We start from the raw sequence: 15,339 nt of genomic DNA on the forward strand, positions 1-15,339 counted from the left end.
CAGTCAGGTGGGGAGACACACACAACAAACAGGGGTGAGGGGAGAGATAGGGTGGCAGTGTGCAGTTGGCCAATCTAGGTTGGAGCAGGAGCAAGGCGGATTGCCTTTCCCCCTATCTAGGGTGCCAAGCCCTATGGCAGGCGCATGGAAGAAGAAATGTGTGGGAAACGAACCCTTTGAACCCTTTACTTGTTATCACTGACTTCAGCCTGGGTGTGTTTAACTCCTGTCTGAAAATGCCACATGGGCCCAGCATCATTTATTGGTCCAGCCTCCTCGGGTGTGGGACATTTAGGGTATTTCCAGTTTTCTCCAATTATAATGTGGCAACGGGCAATTTTGTGCATGGGGCTTTTTGCTTTGAATAATCTCTTTCTTGGAAGGGGTCTTGGGAATAAGGTTGCTAGCTCACGGGTCATGAGCATATTTTTGGCTGTGTTTTCTCCTTTGGGATACTCTTTACTGCCAGGTGAATGTCTTCTCAACCTTCCAAAGGTTCCCAGAACCTCCCCTCAGGGAGGTTTCTGCTCCTATGGACAGAGTTACTCTTTCAGGCAAACCTGTTGTTTCAGTGTCACAATTTGCTAAGCTCTTCCAGGCTCTGCCCAGTGGGTTCCAGTGGAATTGACCACCCAGCATTAAGGGTGGATCCTAATTGATAAAGATAAGGATGGACCAATAAGGACCTCTCTTTTGGGCTGGGGTTGTGGCTCAGCGGTAGAGAGCTCACCTAGTGTATGTGAGGCCTTGGGTTTGATCCTTAGCACCACATAAAAATAAATAAATAAAATAAAGGTATTGTGTTCAGTTACAACTAAAAAATAAATATTAAAAAAAAAAAAAGGAAAAAGAATCTCTCTTTTCATCCCTACGGACCAATAAGAGCCCCATGTGGTATCCTTGTCCACCATGTGTGTTGTGTTCTATACCAAAGGAGCTGCTAGCAGGGGTAGTGTCTGGGGCAGAGGGTGCAAGACACCTGGGAAGAAAGAGTCCTGCCTGGTCCTGCACCTCAGCCAAGTGGCTTCAGCCTTGGCAGGGCTTGGTCTCTAACTATTAAATGGAAGCCACAGCAGATAACTGCTCCTTCTCTTGCAGAAACTGGGCATTTAGCAAGAAAATGGTGCTATTTTCTATGTGCTAGGCACTACATGTCATGCTTTCCCTGCTCTATTTCAAGAATTCTCACACATGCATCCTTCCATGAGGTGGACTGTCATGCCCATTTTACAGACAAGGAAAATAAAGCTCAGGGGAGGTAAGCGGCCTGCTTGAAGATGGCTGCCAGATGAGAGCTGGAGGCAGGATGCCAGGCTCCACGCTGCCAGGCTCCACAGCATGTGCTCTAGAGCATGTGCTATGCAGGGTTTGGAGGTGACGACCAATGTGTGCAGGGTGTGCTTGTGACATGAAAAAAGGACTTGAGTCACATGGGGCCTTCTCCAAAGAAGGGACACGTTTTGGCAAAGTAGGAGCTGCACTTAACTTCCCACAGCCACAGCCTTGGAAGGTACCTGACATTCAGGTGGTCATGTCTGGTACCAGCCACTTGTTAAGAGTTGATTGGACCAACAATAAAAAAAAAAATTAAAAAAAAAAAGAGTTGATTGGGCCAGACCTGGACACCTGACTCAGGGGCACCAATTCCTGGGCTGGTCATGCCCCATGACAAGGCATTCAGAGAGGAGCTGGGCCAATCATTTTTCTTCTTGGGAGAGTGACTTGGGAAGCTGCAGAATGTAGCCACACTGCCTGGGATCAGCCATGGGCTTCATTTGTGTGGTCTCAAGTGAGTTATTAACTTCTCTGAGCCTTGGTTTCCTGATCTGTTAAATGGAGATAACAGAGCTGAGCTCCAGAGTTGTTGCAGGGTTTCTGCTGAGGTTTGGAACATTGCTATTTTTTTTTTAAAGAGAGAGAGAGAGAGAATTTTTTTTTTCTTTTAATATTTATATTTTTAGTTTTCGGCGGACACAACATCTTTGTTTGTATATGGTGCTGAGGATCGAACTCGGGCCGCACGCATGCCAGGCGAGCGCACTACCGCTTGAGCCACATCCCCAGCCCTGGAACATTGCTATTAAGGGAAGGAATTTTGGATGATATCCTTCCTTGTTTACGTAGTTTTCCTCATGGGCCCAGGCTGAGTGGCCTCTGAGGGGGCGCAGGGTGAGGCGAAGCCTGTGGGAAAGGAGGGCAAATCCCTACCAGACACAGGACATAAGCCTCAAGTCACATCATGAAAATTCAGCTTGCATCTTGCGACATCTGTCTTCTCTTAAGTACTCAAGCCAACAGGTTGAAATGAATCACCTTCATCAGGGCACTCTGATGCTCCCTCAAAAGCCCCAGCACTCCTCTAATGAAGGGGGAGCAGAACTGTGAGAGTGGAGGGGAAAGGTGTGACAGAGGCCAGGAGCTGCGACCACCACCAGAGTTCCAGCTCCTCAAAGGTGGTTACACTCTCAAATGAGCAAGTCATCTCTCTAAATCTGTGGGTTCCACATCTGTGGGTTCCACTAACATTGGATCAAAAATATTTTTTTAGGGGCTGGGGATGTGGCTCAAGCGGTAGCGCGCTCGCCTGGCATGGCATGCGTGGGGCGCTGGGTTCGATCCTCAGTACCACATAAAAATAAAATAAAGATGGGGCTGGGGATTTGGCTCAAGTGGTAGCGCGCTCCCCTGGCATGCGTGTGGCCCGGGTTCGATCCTCAGCACCACATACAAACAAAGATGTTGTGTCTGCCGAGAACTAAAAAATAAATATGAAAAAAAATAAAAATAAAAAAATAAAATTAAAAAAAAATAAAAAAATAAAGTAAAATAAAGATGTTGTGTCCACCAAAAACTAAAAAATAGCTATTAAAAATTTTTTTTAAAAAAGTACATCTGTATGCACTTTTCCTTGTCATTTTCCCTATGTAACAACTATTTACACAGCATTTGCTTGCATTAGGTATGACAAGCCATCTACAGATGATTTAAAGCACACAGAAGGATACAGTAGTTTTTAATGCAAATACCACAGCCATTTTATACCTTGGGTACTGAGGGATGACCATATACTGATTTCCCTCAAATTGGAAGGCAGGGCTCATGGTTCCTAGGGGGGAGATCAATGCTTGGAGCAGCATCACATGGTGCTCCTTCTCCCCATTGCCACAAAACCCAAATTCAAACGTCCCACAGCCTGGCCACATATCCCACATTCCACTTTTCTTTTAAGCTTTGGGGTTCAGGAAATTTTCCAGCCCCTTTAATGAGACACTTTTTGTCTTCATAGGGAGCTGCTATCCCAGAAAGGTGCCTGTGGGTTTTCATAGCCAGAAAGCTACTTCAAATTATAGAGGTCACTTCTTACTTCTAGCACTCCTTTCTCTGGCCAGATTTCCCACATTCCTCTGCAATTACCAGACTGGTATGGGACAAAGGGCCTGCCACCTGGGCAGGCCACTGATACTGGCCCCACCTCCCTTGGGCTGGTATTTTTAGACAAAGTCCTTGGCTCTATTATCTAAATGTTTCTCTGACTGGAGACCTTGATTTATCAGACTTTCGGACATCCAGAGGGACTCCTATAGAGTCCTGGGCATCTCCTAGCTTCCTCCTGTTCAACTTCCAGGTCTATAAGCACATGGACTTGTCCAAAGACCTTTTTAGGGCTGGGCTGTAGCTCAGTGGTAGAGCATTTGCCTCACATGTATAAGGCCCTGGGTTCAATCTTCAGCACCACATAAAAAAGATATTGTGTCCATCTATAACTAAAAAATATATATATTTTAAAAAGTCCTTTTCATTTATGTCCTTTTGTTAAGATCATTTGTCTTGGATCAGGTTCAGACAAGTACATGCTTTTTTTGAAGAGATATTTGTTTCCTGCAGACTGCAAAATCCCTGCGAAGAAGCCATTTCCTGTGCGCCTGGTCCTGGATTTCCTAAGCTCTTGTTAACCAGGGAAACCTCTTGTCCCACCTCATATCCCACAACACAGGATCCGTGCTTTTTATATGATCTATATCCTACTTACTTTCAGGAAGGATTGAGGTGGAGGGGCCCGAGAGACGGACAAGGGGCAGTATGTGGACAAACTGGAGCGGGGACCCTCGCCCCACCCCACCAGGGCAAAGGTGCGTTAGTCATGGTCACGCGGCCATCTCCTGCAGGAGGGCAGGTGACAGCGTCCACAAAGCCAGCAGCTCAGTGGCAAGCACCTTTGGCCAGAGTTCTAGGCGCCTGTGGCGGTCCCACAGACGGGAAGATACACTTCCTGCCCTGGGCCTCTTGGCCTCGGCGTCCTCAGCACCACGGACAGGGAAACTGAGGCGAAGGTGCGCAGAGGGCGGGCCGAGGCAGAGGGCGGGTCGCAGCAGCAGTGCAAGTGTGCGGGCCGCCCGGCTGCGGGCCTAGAACCGGTCACCTCTTCCCTCTTCGGGCCTCGGTTTCTGAACCGCGGATAGTAATACCAACGGCCCCGAATTGGACCCGGCGTGGACGCGCCTTGGCTGAGCCAGCGCTGAGAAATGTCATAAAACACACCCACGGGGCCCCCAAGGTCTCGCGGAAAGAGCAGCCTGCCTGCAGGCGTCAATTTCCTGCCTGCCGGGCCAGGCCCCCTGCCTCCGAAATCACCGGCTTTCGAGGGGCCCAGGGAAAGTTTCGCTCCGGAGCCTCCCCCGGGGCCTCCCGGGCCTGGAACGCCCTGTCGCCCCCGCTCGCGGCCCAGCCCGGCCCAGCCCGGCCCAGCCCGGCGAGCGTCCCCGGGCCCCGCTCCCCTCTCCTTCCTCAGTGCGACCCCGGGCGACAGGCTGCGCGCCTCGCTCCCCCACGCGCCGGCCCCGCCCCGTCCCTGGCAGCCACAGCACCGCGTAAGGGGAGGCGGCGTTTCAGCCAATCGGAGGGCGGCGTGGCGAGGGCGGCGGCGGTTGTGATGCGGCGGGGCGGCGCGCGACGGCCAATCAGCGGGGAGCGCGGGGGCGGGCTGTGACGCGGCCGCCCTCCTCGTGCGGCGCTGTATAGAGCGAGCGCCGCGGCCAGCAGCACCCGCAGCCAGCCGCCGCCGTCGCCACCGCCACTACCACCGCTACCACTGCTGCCCCGCGCGCTCCAACCGCCGCCTGCCGGGCGCAGCCGCCGCCGGCCGGCCGCCCCCAGAGAGCCCGCGAGAGACCCCGCCCGGCCCCAGGCGGGCCCCCGGCCGGACCCTGAGCCTCGCTCTCTCGCGCTGCGGCCGCCCGCGCCTCCTCGGCCGCCTGTCCGGCATGAAGACCAAGTTCTGCACCGGCAGCGAGGCGGAGCCCTCGCCGCTCGGGCTGCTGCTGAGCTGCGGCAGCGGCAGCGCGGCCCCGGCGCCCGGCTCGGGGCAGCCGCGCGACGCTGCTGACCAGCCGGAGCCCAAGCCGCTGGGCAGCCGGCAGCCGCCGCTCGCGCTGCCCCCGCCGCCGCCGCCGCCGCTGCCCCTGCTGCCGCCGCCGCCGCCGGCCGCCGAGCAGCCGGATCCGCGCACGCGGCGCAAGGCCTACCTGTGGTGCAAGGAGTTCCTGCCCGGCGCCTGGCGGGGCCTCCGCGAGGAACAGTTCCACATCAGTGTCATCAGGTCGGTGCCGCGCCGGGCCGCGGTCAGGTGACGCGGGCGGGCCGTGGGCAGCGCGCCGGGTCCCCGGGCCGGCCGGGCCCTTAGCGGGGACAGGGCCGACGCGCACCGCGCGCCCGCGGACCCCTTTGCGGGTTTCATGGCCTTGAAGGGAGTCGGGGTGTTGTGGCTGGACCCAAAAAAAAACCACTTGGTGACTTTTCTTGTCCCTCTTTGAAAGCCGTTTGGAGTGACGAAGGGGACCTGAAGTTGGGAGGCGTGGTTGCAAAAAATAAAAAGAAGAAAGATTTATCCCTTTGTTTTAAACTTAATAATATTTGACCTCAAATTTAAATCACTGAAGTAGGTATCTGCAGATCTCTACTTAACAGAAAGGTATAGCTATGCCCTTGACTTCTGTGGCTGTTCTTCTCCCAGGTGACAAGCATTTAAACATTGAATATGGGTCCTTCTGTTTGGACCTTTAAAAAACCCGATCGCCTGTCTTCTGTTATTTTTCTTTTCATTGGTTGACCAGGTTGAGTGAAAGTGTCTAGGAAGAAACTGGCTGGCTAGCACCCATAATCTCCAAATCCATTTTTTTAAAAAATATTTTTTAGTTGTTGATGGACTTTTATTTATTATATGTGGTGCCGAGAATTAAACCCTTTGCCTCACACATGCTAGGCAAGCGCTCTTCCACTGAGCTACAACTTCAGCCCCTTCAAATCCAGTTTTATTTATTTTTTATTATTAGTTGTTCAAAACATTACAAAGCTCTTGACATATCATATTTCGTACATTTGATTCACGCGGATTATGAACTCCCATTTTTACCCTGTATACAAATTGCAGATTCACATCGGTTACACATCCACTTTATGGTTTGATTTATTTTCTGTGTCCACAGTCTTTCATCAGAGCCACTAATGCAGCAAAATGAAATCTTTGGACTTCACTTCCTCTTTGCCCTTCACGCCCCACTTACAGATATGTTAATGAGCAAATAGTTAAAAGGCAGTTGGGAGGAAGTAGAGACAAGAACTTTGAAGATGTTTACATCATTCCTGAATTTCTTAATGGCACTTCATTTATTTATTTTTTATTTTTTGATCCTGGGTATAGAATCCAGAAGGCTTTGCCACTGATCTACATCCCCGGGCCTTTTAAAATTTTGAGACAGGGTCTTGTTAAATTGCTTAGGGTCTTACTAAGTTGCTGTGGCTGGCATCAAATTTGCAATCCTCCTGCCTCCCAAATTGCTGGGATTATAGGCATGTGACACTGTCCTGGCTCTAATGGCACTTTAAAGAAAGAAAGAGGGGCTGGGAATGTAGCTCAGTGGTAGAGTTCTTGCCAGCCATGGGTGAGGTCCTAGCTCAGTCCCCAGCTCTTTGGGGGTGGGGGTAGGTAGGCATGAGGGTTCACTCCAAAACTTCAATCCTGTTAGACCTTACAATTCTCAACTAGACCAGGGGTACAGAGTATTTTAGGCCATTTATTTTCATCCTGTAAAAACATAATCCTAGAGATGTGACTTACCTGAGGCAAGTTTATCACAGACAAAGCCTGAATTGCAAGGTCTCTGGTGTCCCCCTCTTCTGCATCTTTACTCTCCCTGAGGCTTGTGGAAACATTTGGACACCCTGGATCCAGCCTTAAGACATTTTTGTGGTTCTCTCCAGGAAGTGCCACCGATCTGTTAAACCTTTCAGGCTTGTTCAAACCAGTCACTACAAAAGTATTGAGGATGTCTTGTTTCTTTTCTCTAGAAGTTAATAGTCTCAAAAACAGAGGACCTTTCTAAATAATGTAGCATGGGGTACACTGTCTCAGTTCTGTGTTCTGGAGAAGATGGTGGTTGTGGAATGACTTGCATAAGGATAAAAGGTGATTTAGGACATGGGAAAGTGAGTGATGCCTAGCTTTAAAAAAGAAGGCTGGGGGATGTTATTCTGTGGTAGAGTAAGTGCTGAGCATGTGCAGGGCCCTGGGTTTAGTACTTCTCTTAAAAAAAAAGAAAAAAAGGCAACTAACTAAGTAGGAAGAATGCACTTGGTCAAAATTCAGTGGTCCTCCTTGGACAGTTGCATTTATTGTGGCTCCAGCTACTGTGTATATACACACTTTCCACTTTCCAATCCTTTTGAACTTGAGTGTGTGTGTGCGTGCTTGCTTGCTTGCTTGCGCTTATCTGTCAAGCCAGGAATTGAACCTAGGGCACTTTACCACTGAGCCACATCCTCAGCCCTTTTTGTTTTTTGAGACAGGATTTCACTAAGTTTCTTAGGTCTTACTAAATTGGTGAGGTTGGCCTTGAATTTATAATCCTCTTGCCTTAGCCTTCTGAGTTGCTGGGTTTACAGGTGTGTGCCATCATGCCCAACTTGAGCTCCAACTTTGCTGAGTTCTAGTTCATTTGTTGTAGTTTATCAGACCATACCACCTCAACTCTATTCAGCCTGTCCAAGATTTATCCTTTTGGGTCCTCCCTATCCCAAGTGTACTTCTGCTTTCTCTGAATTATTAACATGGTAGTTCAAATCCCGAGATCATTTCTAATTTTACATCATCCTGGAAATCTCTTCTTTAGCTGTGGAGGCCTGGGGAAGGCAATACCTGCCCACCCTTCTTGCTTAGACACTGTAACAGGAGGCACCAGTGATCTCTGTTTCACCCCCACTCTCCTTCTGTAGCCTGTTGCCAGGTATTTCTCAAATATCATTGGTTATTCCTGTGACTTCCTGTACCTAGGGAATAAAATCCAAACTTGTTTGCAACGTCTCAACTTGGGCCCCAGATTACCTTTTTAGAGGGGTTCTTTTGTTGTTGCTGTTTTAAAATCAACCCTTTCCCAAACTGCAGTGACCAACATGGAGCCAGCTCCACTGGACCCTGCATTTTCTGAATGAGCTTTGTGTCCTCAGTTACCAGGCCTTTCTTTGCCCCTTCCCTGTACTTGGCAGCTTTCCCCCTGGTTTCTGCTTTTAAAATTTCTCCTTCAAGGCCTAACTCTGAACCAGACAGAATTAATTGTTTTCTGTATTTTTTTGTTAGCACTTCAAACATATAGGCCTTGATATGGCAGCACTTAACATGCTTGTATGTGTGCTTATTCATTCAGCTTTCATGTTGGATTGAATTCCTAGAGGGCATTTCATGTTCATCTTTGTATCTCCAGCTCTAGAATTATGTCTGGCACACAGTTGGCACTGCCTAAGTATTTGTAGTAATTGTCATTTCTTTTTTGGTACTGGGGTTAGAACTCGGGGACACTCAACCACTGAGCCACATCCCCAGATCTATTTTTGTATTTTATTTAGAGACAGGGTCTCACTAAATTGCTTAGCACCTCACTCTTGTTGAGGCTGGCTTTGAGCTTGAGATCCTCCTGTCTCAGCCTCCAGAGATAACAGGTTGGGATAACAGGCATGTGCCACCACGCCCAGTAGTAATTGTCATTTTTAACCTCAATTGGCCTCTTTCCTGTGTGATAAACAGGGTTCCTTATTTTAAAAATTATTGGTTGTCTGAGTGTCTTCAGCTATGAGAAGTAAAGGAAAAGTAAAAATTGTCAGATCATGAAAATTGTTATTAATGAATTGGTCACTTAAAAATTCATCTGTGCCCAGACATCACAACTAAGACAACTTCTTACTATTTTTTCCTTCACGGTGCTGGGGATTGAAGCCACGGACTCATAAGCTAGGCAATAAGCTACATCCCCAGCCTCTCCCTGTTTGTTAGATTAAGGACTTATTATTATCATTTTCATTGCTGATTGATAAAACACTTAAAATCATTTGTGAAATGAAGTTGCAAATCTTGCAAAAGGTGCAAGATTTCATGAAGTTTAATGAAAAGAAAGTTTGAGACCAGGTCAGAAGTGCATATCTGTTGCTGCAGTATACCCTAAAAAGAAACCCCTAACAGAGAAAAGAAAATGAACAGGATAATACCAGGAGCCCTGCAAAACAGAATAATTTACATATCAAAAAACAGGACCTTGAGACTGGCAAAATCCTTAGGTTTTTTTTGGAACCAGGAATTGAATCAAGTAGTGTTTAACCATTGAACCACATCTCCAGCCCTTTTATTTTTTATTTCGGGACAGGGTCTCACTAAGTGCCTAAGCTTTTTAGGCTGGCTTTGAACTTGCAGTCCTCCAGCCTCAGCCTCCTGAGTCACTGAGATTACAGGCATGTACCACCACACCTGGCTCCTCAGATATTTTTGCCAAGGATAATCAGTAAATATCAAATAGAGGATGAATTGTGTTTTATAGTTATATCATAAAATTTTGGGGAAAATTTAAGCGCAAACTCCCTACTTGATTTTCTTTTCACTTTTTGGTATAAACATAGTTGTATAATCCAAATTATATTAAATATAAAAACAGAAATAATTTTTAGTGTCATTTTGCAATATAAAGTTTGAGCTGTACTGTTAATAAGGTTTATTGTGAAAATTTAGTTCATTGAATGGATGACTTCATCCTTCTGGTCTTTTCTTTCTTTCTTTTTTTTTTTTGTGTGTGTGTGTGTGTGCTAGAGACTGAACCCAGAGCCTCATGCATGCTAAGCATGCATTTTCTCACTGAGCTATACCCCTAGCACTTCTTTAAAAAAAAAAAAAAATTTTTTTTTAGAGCAGTTTTAGGTTCATAGGAGAATTGAGCAGAAAATGCAAAGTTCCTACACATTCCCTGCTCCCCAAACCCAGTGTGTGTAGCCTCCCCTATTATCACATCCTCCAGCAGTGTGGAATAAGTGTTAAAATTGATGAACCTACATTGATGCCTCATGTAATATGTAAATTATTACTCAGAGCCTATAGTTTACATTAGGGTTTTTTCTTGGTATTTTATGTTCTATGGCGTTTTAAAATTTTGTTTTTATTTGTACTGGAGATTGAACCCAAGGGTACTTACTACTTTACTAGTGAGCTACATCTCCAGCCCTTTTCAGTTTTTATTTCTGAGACAAGGTCTTGCTAAGTTGCCCATGCTGTCCTCAAATTTTGGATCCTCCTGCCTCAGCCTCCTAAGTAGCTGGAATTACAGGTGTGTGCCACTGCAGATGATGTTCTGTGGGTTTTTACAACTGTGTAATGAGATGAATTTACCATTGTAGTATGATGCAGAATAGTTTCAGTACCTAAAACATCCTCTATACTGTCTGGTCGTTCCTCCTCCTCTCCTGACACCCGTCACCCGCCATCCCTTTAAAGGCCTAGTTTTGCCTTTCTCAGAATGCCACTGTTGGAATCAAGCATCCGCCTTTTCAGGTTGTCTTCTTTAATAACATGTACATGTTTTCTTCATGTCTTTTCATGATTTAATAGTTTACTTTTTTTTCTTTTTTTTTTTAATTTCTAGTGCTGAGTAATATCCATTGTATGGTTGTGCCAGTTTATCCATTCATCTATTTAAGGACATCTGCCTGTTTCCAAGCTTTGGCAATTATGAATAAAGCAATTACACACATCTATGTGCAGGTTTTTAGGGAGACGTAGGTTTTCAGTTCATTGGGTAAATACCGAGGATTGTGATTATTAGTTATATCATCAAATTATGTTGGATTTTATAAAGAAACTGCCAACTTGTAAATTGCTTTCCAAGGTGGTGCTTCCATCTTGTGTTCCTACCAGCAGTGAGATTTCCTACTGCTCCCTGTCCCGGCAGCAGTTGGTGGTGTCAGTGCTCTGAATTTTGGCCATTCGAATAGGTGTGTGAGGGTTTTTTTTTCTTTCTTTTTGGTGCTGGGGATTGAATCTAGGATCTCTCACATGCTAGGCAGCTGTTATACCTCTGAACTATATCCCTGACCCTTTTATTATTTTTATTTTGCGACAGGTTGCCCAGAGTGGTCTTAAAATTTTGATCCTTCTGTCTTATAATCCCAGCTACTCAGTATGCTAAGTGTGTGTTGCTACACCCAGCTAGTATCTTATTTTAATTTGCAGTTCTCTAATGATATGATGTTGAACATCTTTTCATACTTCTTATCTTCTTTGGTAAATCTGTACAGGTTTTTTGCGCTTTTGTTTAACAGATTGTTTTTATTATTTTTTTTAATATTTTTTTTAATTTACTTTTTTAGTTTTAGGTGGACACAGTACCTTCATTTTATTTATTTATTTTTTTATGTGGTGCTGAGGATCGAACCCAGGGCCTCGAACATGCTAGACAAGCATTCTACCGCTGAGCCACACCCCCAGCCCAGATTGTTTTATTATTATTATTGTTATTTTTGGTACCTGGACTGAGCCCAGGGGCACTTAACCACTGAGCCACATCCTCAGCCCTTTTTAATTTTTAATTTTGAAACAGGGGTCTTGTCAAGTTGTTTAGGGCCTCGTTGCATTGCTGAGGCTGGCCTTGAACTTGTGATCCTCCTGCTTCAGCCTCCCAAGTCACTGGGATTACAGGCGTACACTACCAAATCCATCCTGTTTTCTTATTGATGAGTTTTTTTTTTTTTTTAAGAGAGAGAGAGAGATGGAGAGAGAGAGAGAGAGAGAGAGAGAGAGAGAGAGAGAGAATTTTTTTTAATATTTATTTCTTTTAGTTATTGGCGGACACAACATCTTTGTTTGTATGTGGTGCTGAGCATCGAACCCCGGCCGCATGCATGCCAGGCGAGTGCGCTACCGCTTGAGCCACATCCCCAGCCCTATTGATGAGTTTTAAGAGTTCTTTTTAGGGCTGGAGTTGTGGCTCAGTGGTAGAGTGCTTGTCTAGCATGTACAAGGCACTGGGTTCGAGTCTCAGCGCCACATATAAATAAATAAAGGTTCTTCAATAACTAATAAAATTTTTTTTTTAAATTTTTTTTTAATACTTATTTATTAGTTTTCGGCGGACACATCTTTGTTTGTATGTGGTGCTGAGGATCGAACCCGGGCCGCACGCACGCCAGGCGAGCGTGCTACCGCTTGAGCCACATCCCCAGCCCCGAATAAAATTTTTTTAAAAAAGAGTTCTTTGTAGATTTTGGATAGCAATTCTTTTTCAGATGTGTCTTTTGCAAGCATTTTTTCTATGTTTGTGATTTGTCTTTTCATTCTCTTAACAGTGACATTTGTAGAGAAGTTTTTAATTTTAAAGAAGTTAACCCTAAAAGTTATTTCTTTCAATGAATCATGCCTTTTTTATGTAAATGCACTGGGGATTGAACCCAGGATTTATGCGTTCTTAGTATGTGCTCTTCTACTAAACTATAGACTCCACCTTGGATGGTGCCTTTAATGTTGTTTCTAAGAACTGCCACCAGGGAATATATTATCAAGGTAACTTGAACCCATGTTCCTGAGCCATGGTCATTCAGAATAAGCTATTTTTTTTTCCCCCTTCAAAGCAGAGTTGTTACTGTCAGTGACTGCAGTGTGATGACATGCTAATATCAAGAGAAGAATCTAGAACTTTCCAAGTGCCTTCCAAGTGATGAAATATATCAGTGCTCATTGCAGATCAGCACTGACAGATCAAATATCTGTAAAGGATGTCAATGACAGGAAACTGACTTTGAACCTCAAACTAACTGTTATGTTCCCTGAACAATTCCATTCTCATGGGGAGACTTTGATTTAATTATTGTATTTTGAATTTCATCAATAAAAAGTGTGGACATTTATTTCCTGTCTTGTTATAAAAAAAAAAAATCACTATAGCCAAGGTCATCTTAATTTTCTCCTATGTTATTGTCTAGGACTTTTTTAGTTTTGCATTTTATATTTTGCATTTTATTTTATTTATTTTTTTTTAAGAATTTTTAATATTTATTTTTTAGTTCTTGGCGGACACAACATCTTTGTTTGTATGTGGTGCTGAGGATCGAACCCGGGCCGCACGCATGCCAGGCGAGCGCGCTACCGCTTGAGCCACATCCCCAGTCCCCTATTTTGCATTTTATATTTAGATTTATGACCCATCTTTTATATATATATATATATATATATATATATATATATATATATATAATTTTTTTTTAACAGAGGATATGCTGTGTCTAGCTTTTTTAATTTTGCATGTGAATGTTCAGGACCATTTGTTGAAAAGACTATTTTGCTCCATTGTATTGCCTTTGTGCCTTTGTCCAAGGGCTGGGCTATTTTTGAACTTTTTTGTTCTATTGATCTAGTTGTCCTCTTTTATTTTTATTTATTTATTTATGTATTTATTGTGGGGCTGGGGATTGAACCCAGGGCGTTGTGCTTGCAAGGCAGGTACTTTACCAACTGAGCTTACATCCCAGCCCTAGCTATTCATTCTTTTTCTAGTACTGACTGTCTTTTTTTTTTTTTAAAGAGAGAGAGAGAGAGAATTTTTTAATATTTAGTTTTTAGTTTTCGGCGGACACAACATCTTTGTATGTGGTGCTGAGGATCAAACCTGGGCCGCACGCATGCCAGGTGAGCGCGCTACCACTTGAGCCACATCCCCAGCCCAGACTGTCTTGATTACCATGGCTTTATTAACAAGTCCTGAAGTTGGATAGTGTTATATTGTTGGCTAATTTTTTTGTCTCTCCACATAAGCTTCAGAATCAGTTTATTGGTACCCCCAGAATAACTCATTGGGATTTTTTGGTGTGTATTCTGTTTTATTGTTTTGCAGCAGAATACTCAGCATCACATAATTTCAAATATTCAAAAGAAAAGCAGTTCTTAAATACAAATGGGAGACATGATTCTTTTGTTGTAAGTAAATAGTTAATGCAACCCGAGTCCTACAAGTGTTTGGACTTGGTCTGCATAGTAAAATGGCCTTGCCTGTGGACCTGTAGTGACATTGTGATTCTCCCCCCAGTAATCAGTATTTGGAATTGAGGTGCTAGTGGTGTGAGCACAATGAGCGTTCTCCAGCCCTCTACAGACATGATCTGACCAAAATAAAGATGATTGGAATTTCTTGGAGGTCAGTGGTCCTTAAAGTTAAATGTTGTACATGATTATCTTGATTCCCAACTTTCTGGGATTTTGTTGGAATTGTGTTGACACTACAGTTTTAGTTGGAAAGAACTGACATCTTGAAAATAACTATATCTCTCCGTTTGTTTAGTTGTTCTTTGATATCTTTCATCAGAATCTTTATAGTTTTCCTCATGTAGACCTTGTACATAGTTCATTAGATTATATCTGAGTATTTCACTTTTGGGAGATGTTAATGTAGTGTGTTTAGAATTTCAAATTCTACTTGTTTGTTGTTAGTATATAGGAAAGCAGTTGACTATTATATAATAACCATGTAGTCTGCAGTTCTGCTGTAGTCTCTTATTAGTTCTTGGGGTTTTTTTGTCAGTTTTATTTCTTCTCACCCCTCTGTATACTTTATTTCCTTTTTTTTTTCCCCTCCACAGTATCAGAGATTGAATCTTGGCACTCTACCACTGAACTATATCCTCACCCCTTTATATATTTTATTTTGGGACAGGATCTCTCCAAGTTGCCGAGACTGACATCAAATTTGCTATCCTTAGCCTCTGGAGTAGCTAGGCTTAGAAGCATGTACCATCATACCTGCTTCCTTTTTTCTTTCATTTGTTTACTTTGTTGTACTGTTGGAGACGAAATCCAGGGCCTCACACATGCTGGGCAAGTACTCTACCACTGCCATATATCCCCAGCCCCCCAATTTTTAAATTTTTGAATCAGGGTCTCTCTAGATTGCCCAGGCTGGCCTTGAAGTTGCTTTTCTCCTACCCTCAGACTCCTGAGTGGCTGGGATTACAGGTGTGTAACATCATGCTTGGCTCCTTATTTTCTTT

At 44.6% G+C, this 15,339-nt stretch overlaps 1 protein-coding gene across 5 annotated transcripts in view; it reads left to right on the forward strand.

Moving 5' to 3' along the window:
* Positions 1-5,030: 5,030 nt before the first annotated feature.
* Chka (choline kinase alpha) overlaps positions 5,031-15,339 on the forward strand; it is a 58,171-nt gene continuing 47,862 nt past the window's right edge. For 2 of the 5 annotated variants that reach the window (XR_004618751.2, XM_034636878.2), the window contains exon 1: positions 5,035-5,596. Coding sequence is in view for 4 of the 5 variants with exons in the window: in XM_034636878.2 (XP_034492769.1) it covers positions 5,262-5,596 (335 nt within the window). In the remaining variant the exon portion in view is untranslated. Of the gene's footprint in view, positions 5,597-15,339 lie in introns of all 5 variants that reach the window. The other 3 variants (XM_027944261.3, XM_027944262.3, XM_071615997.1) reach the window with 2 other exon arrangements.

Source organism: Marmota flaviventris, chromosome 9 (assembly GCF_047511675.1).
Source record: "Marmota flaviventris isolate mMarFla1 chromosome 9, mMarFla1.hap1, whole genome shotgun sequence".
Lineage (NCBI taxonomy): Eukaryota > Metazoa > Chordata > Mammalia > Rodentia > Sciuridae > Marmota > Marmota flaviventris.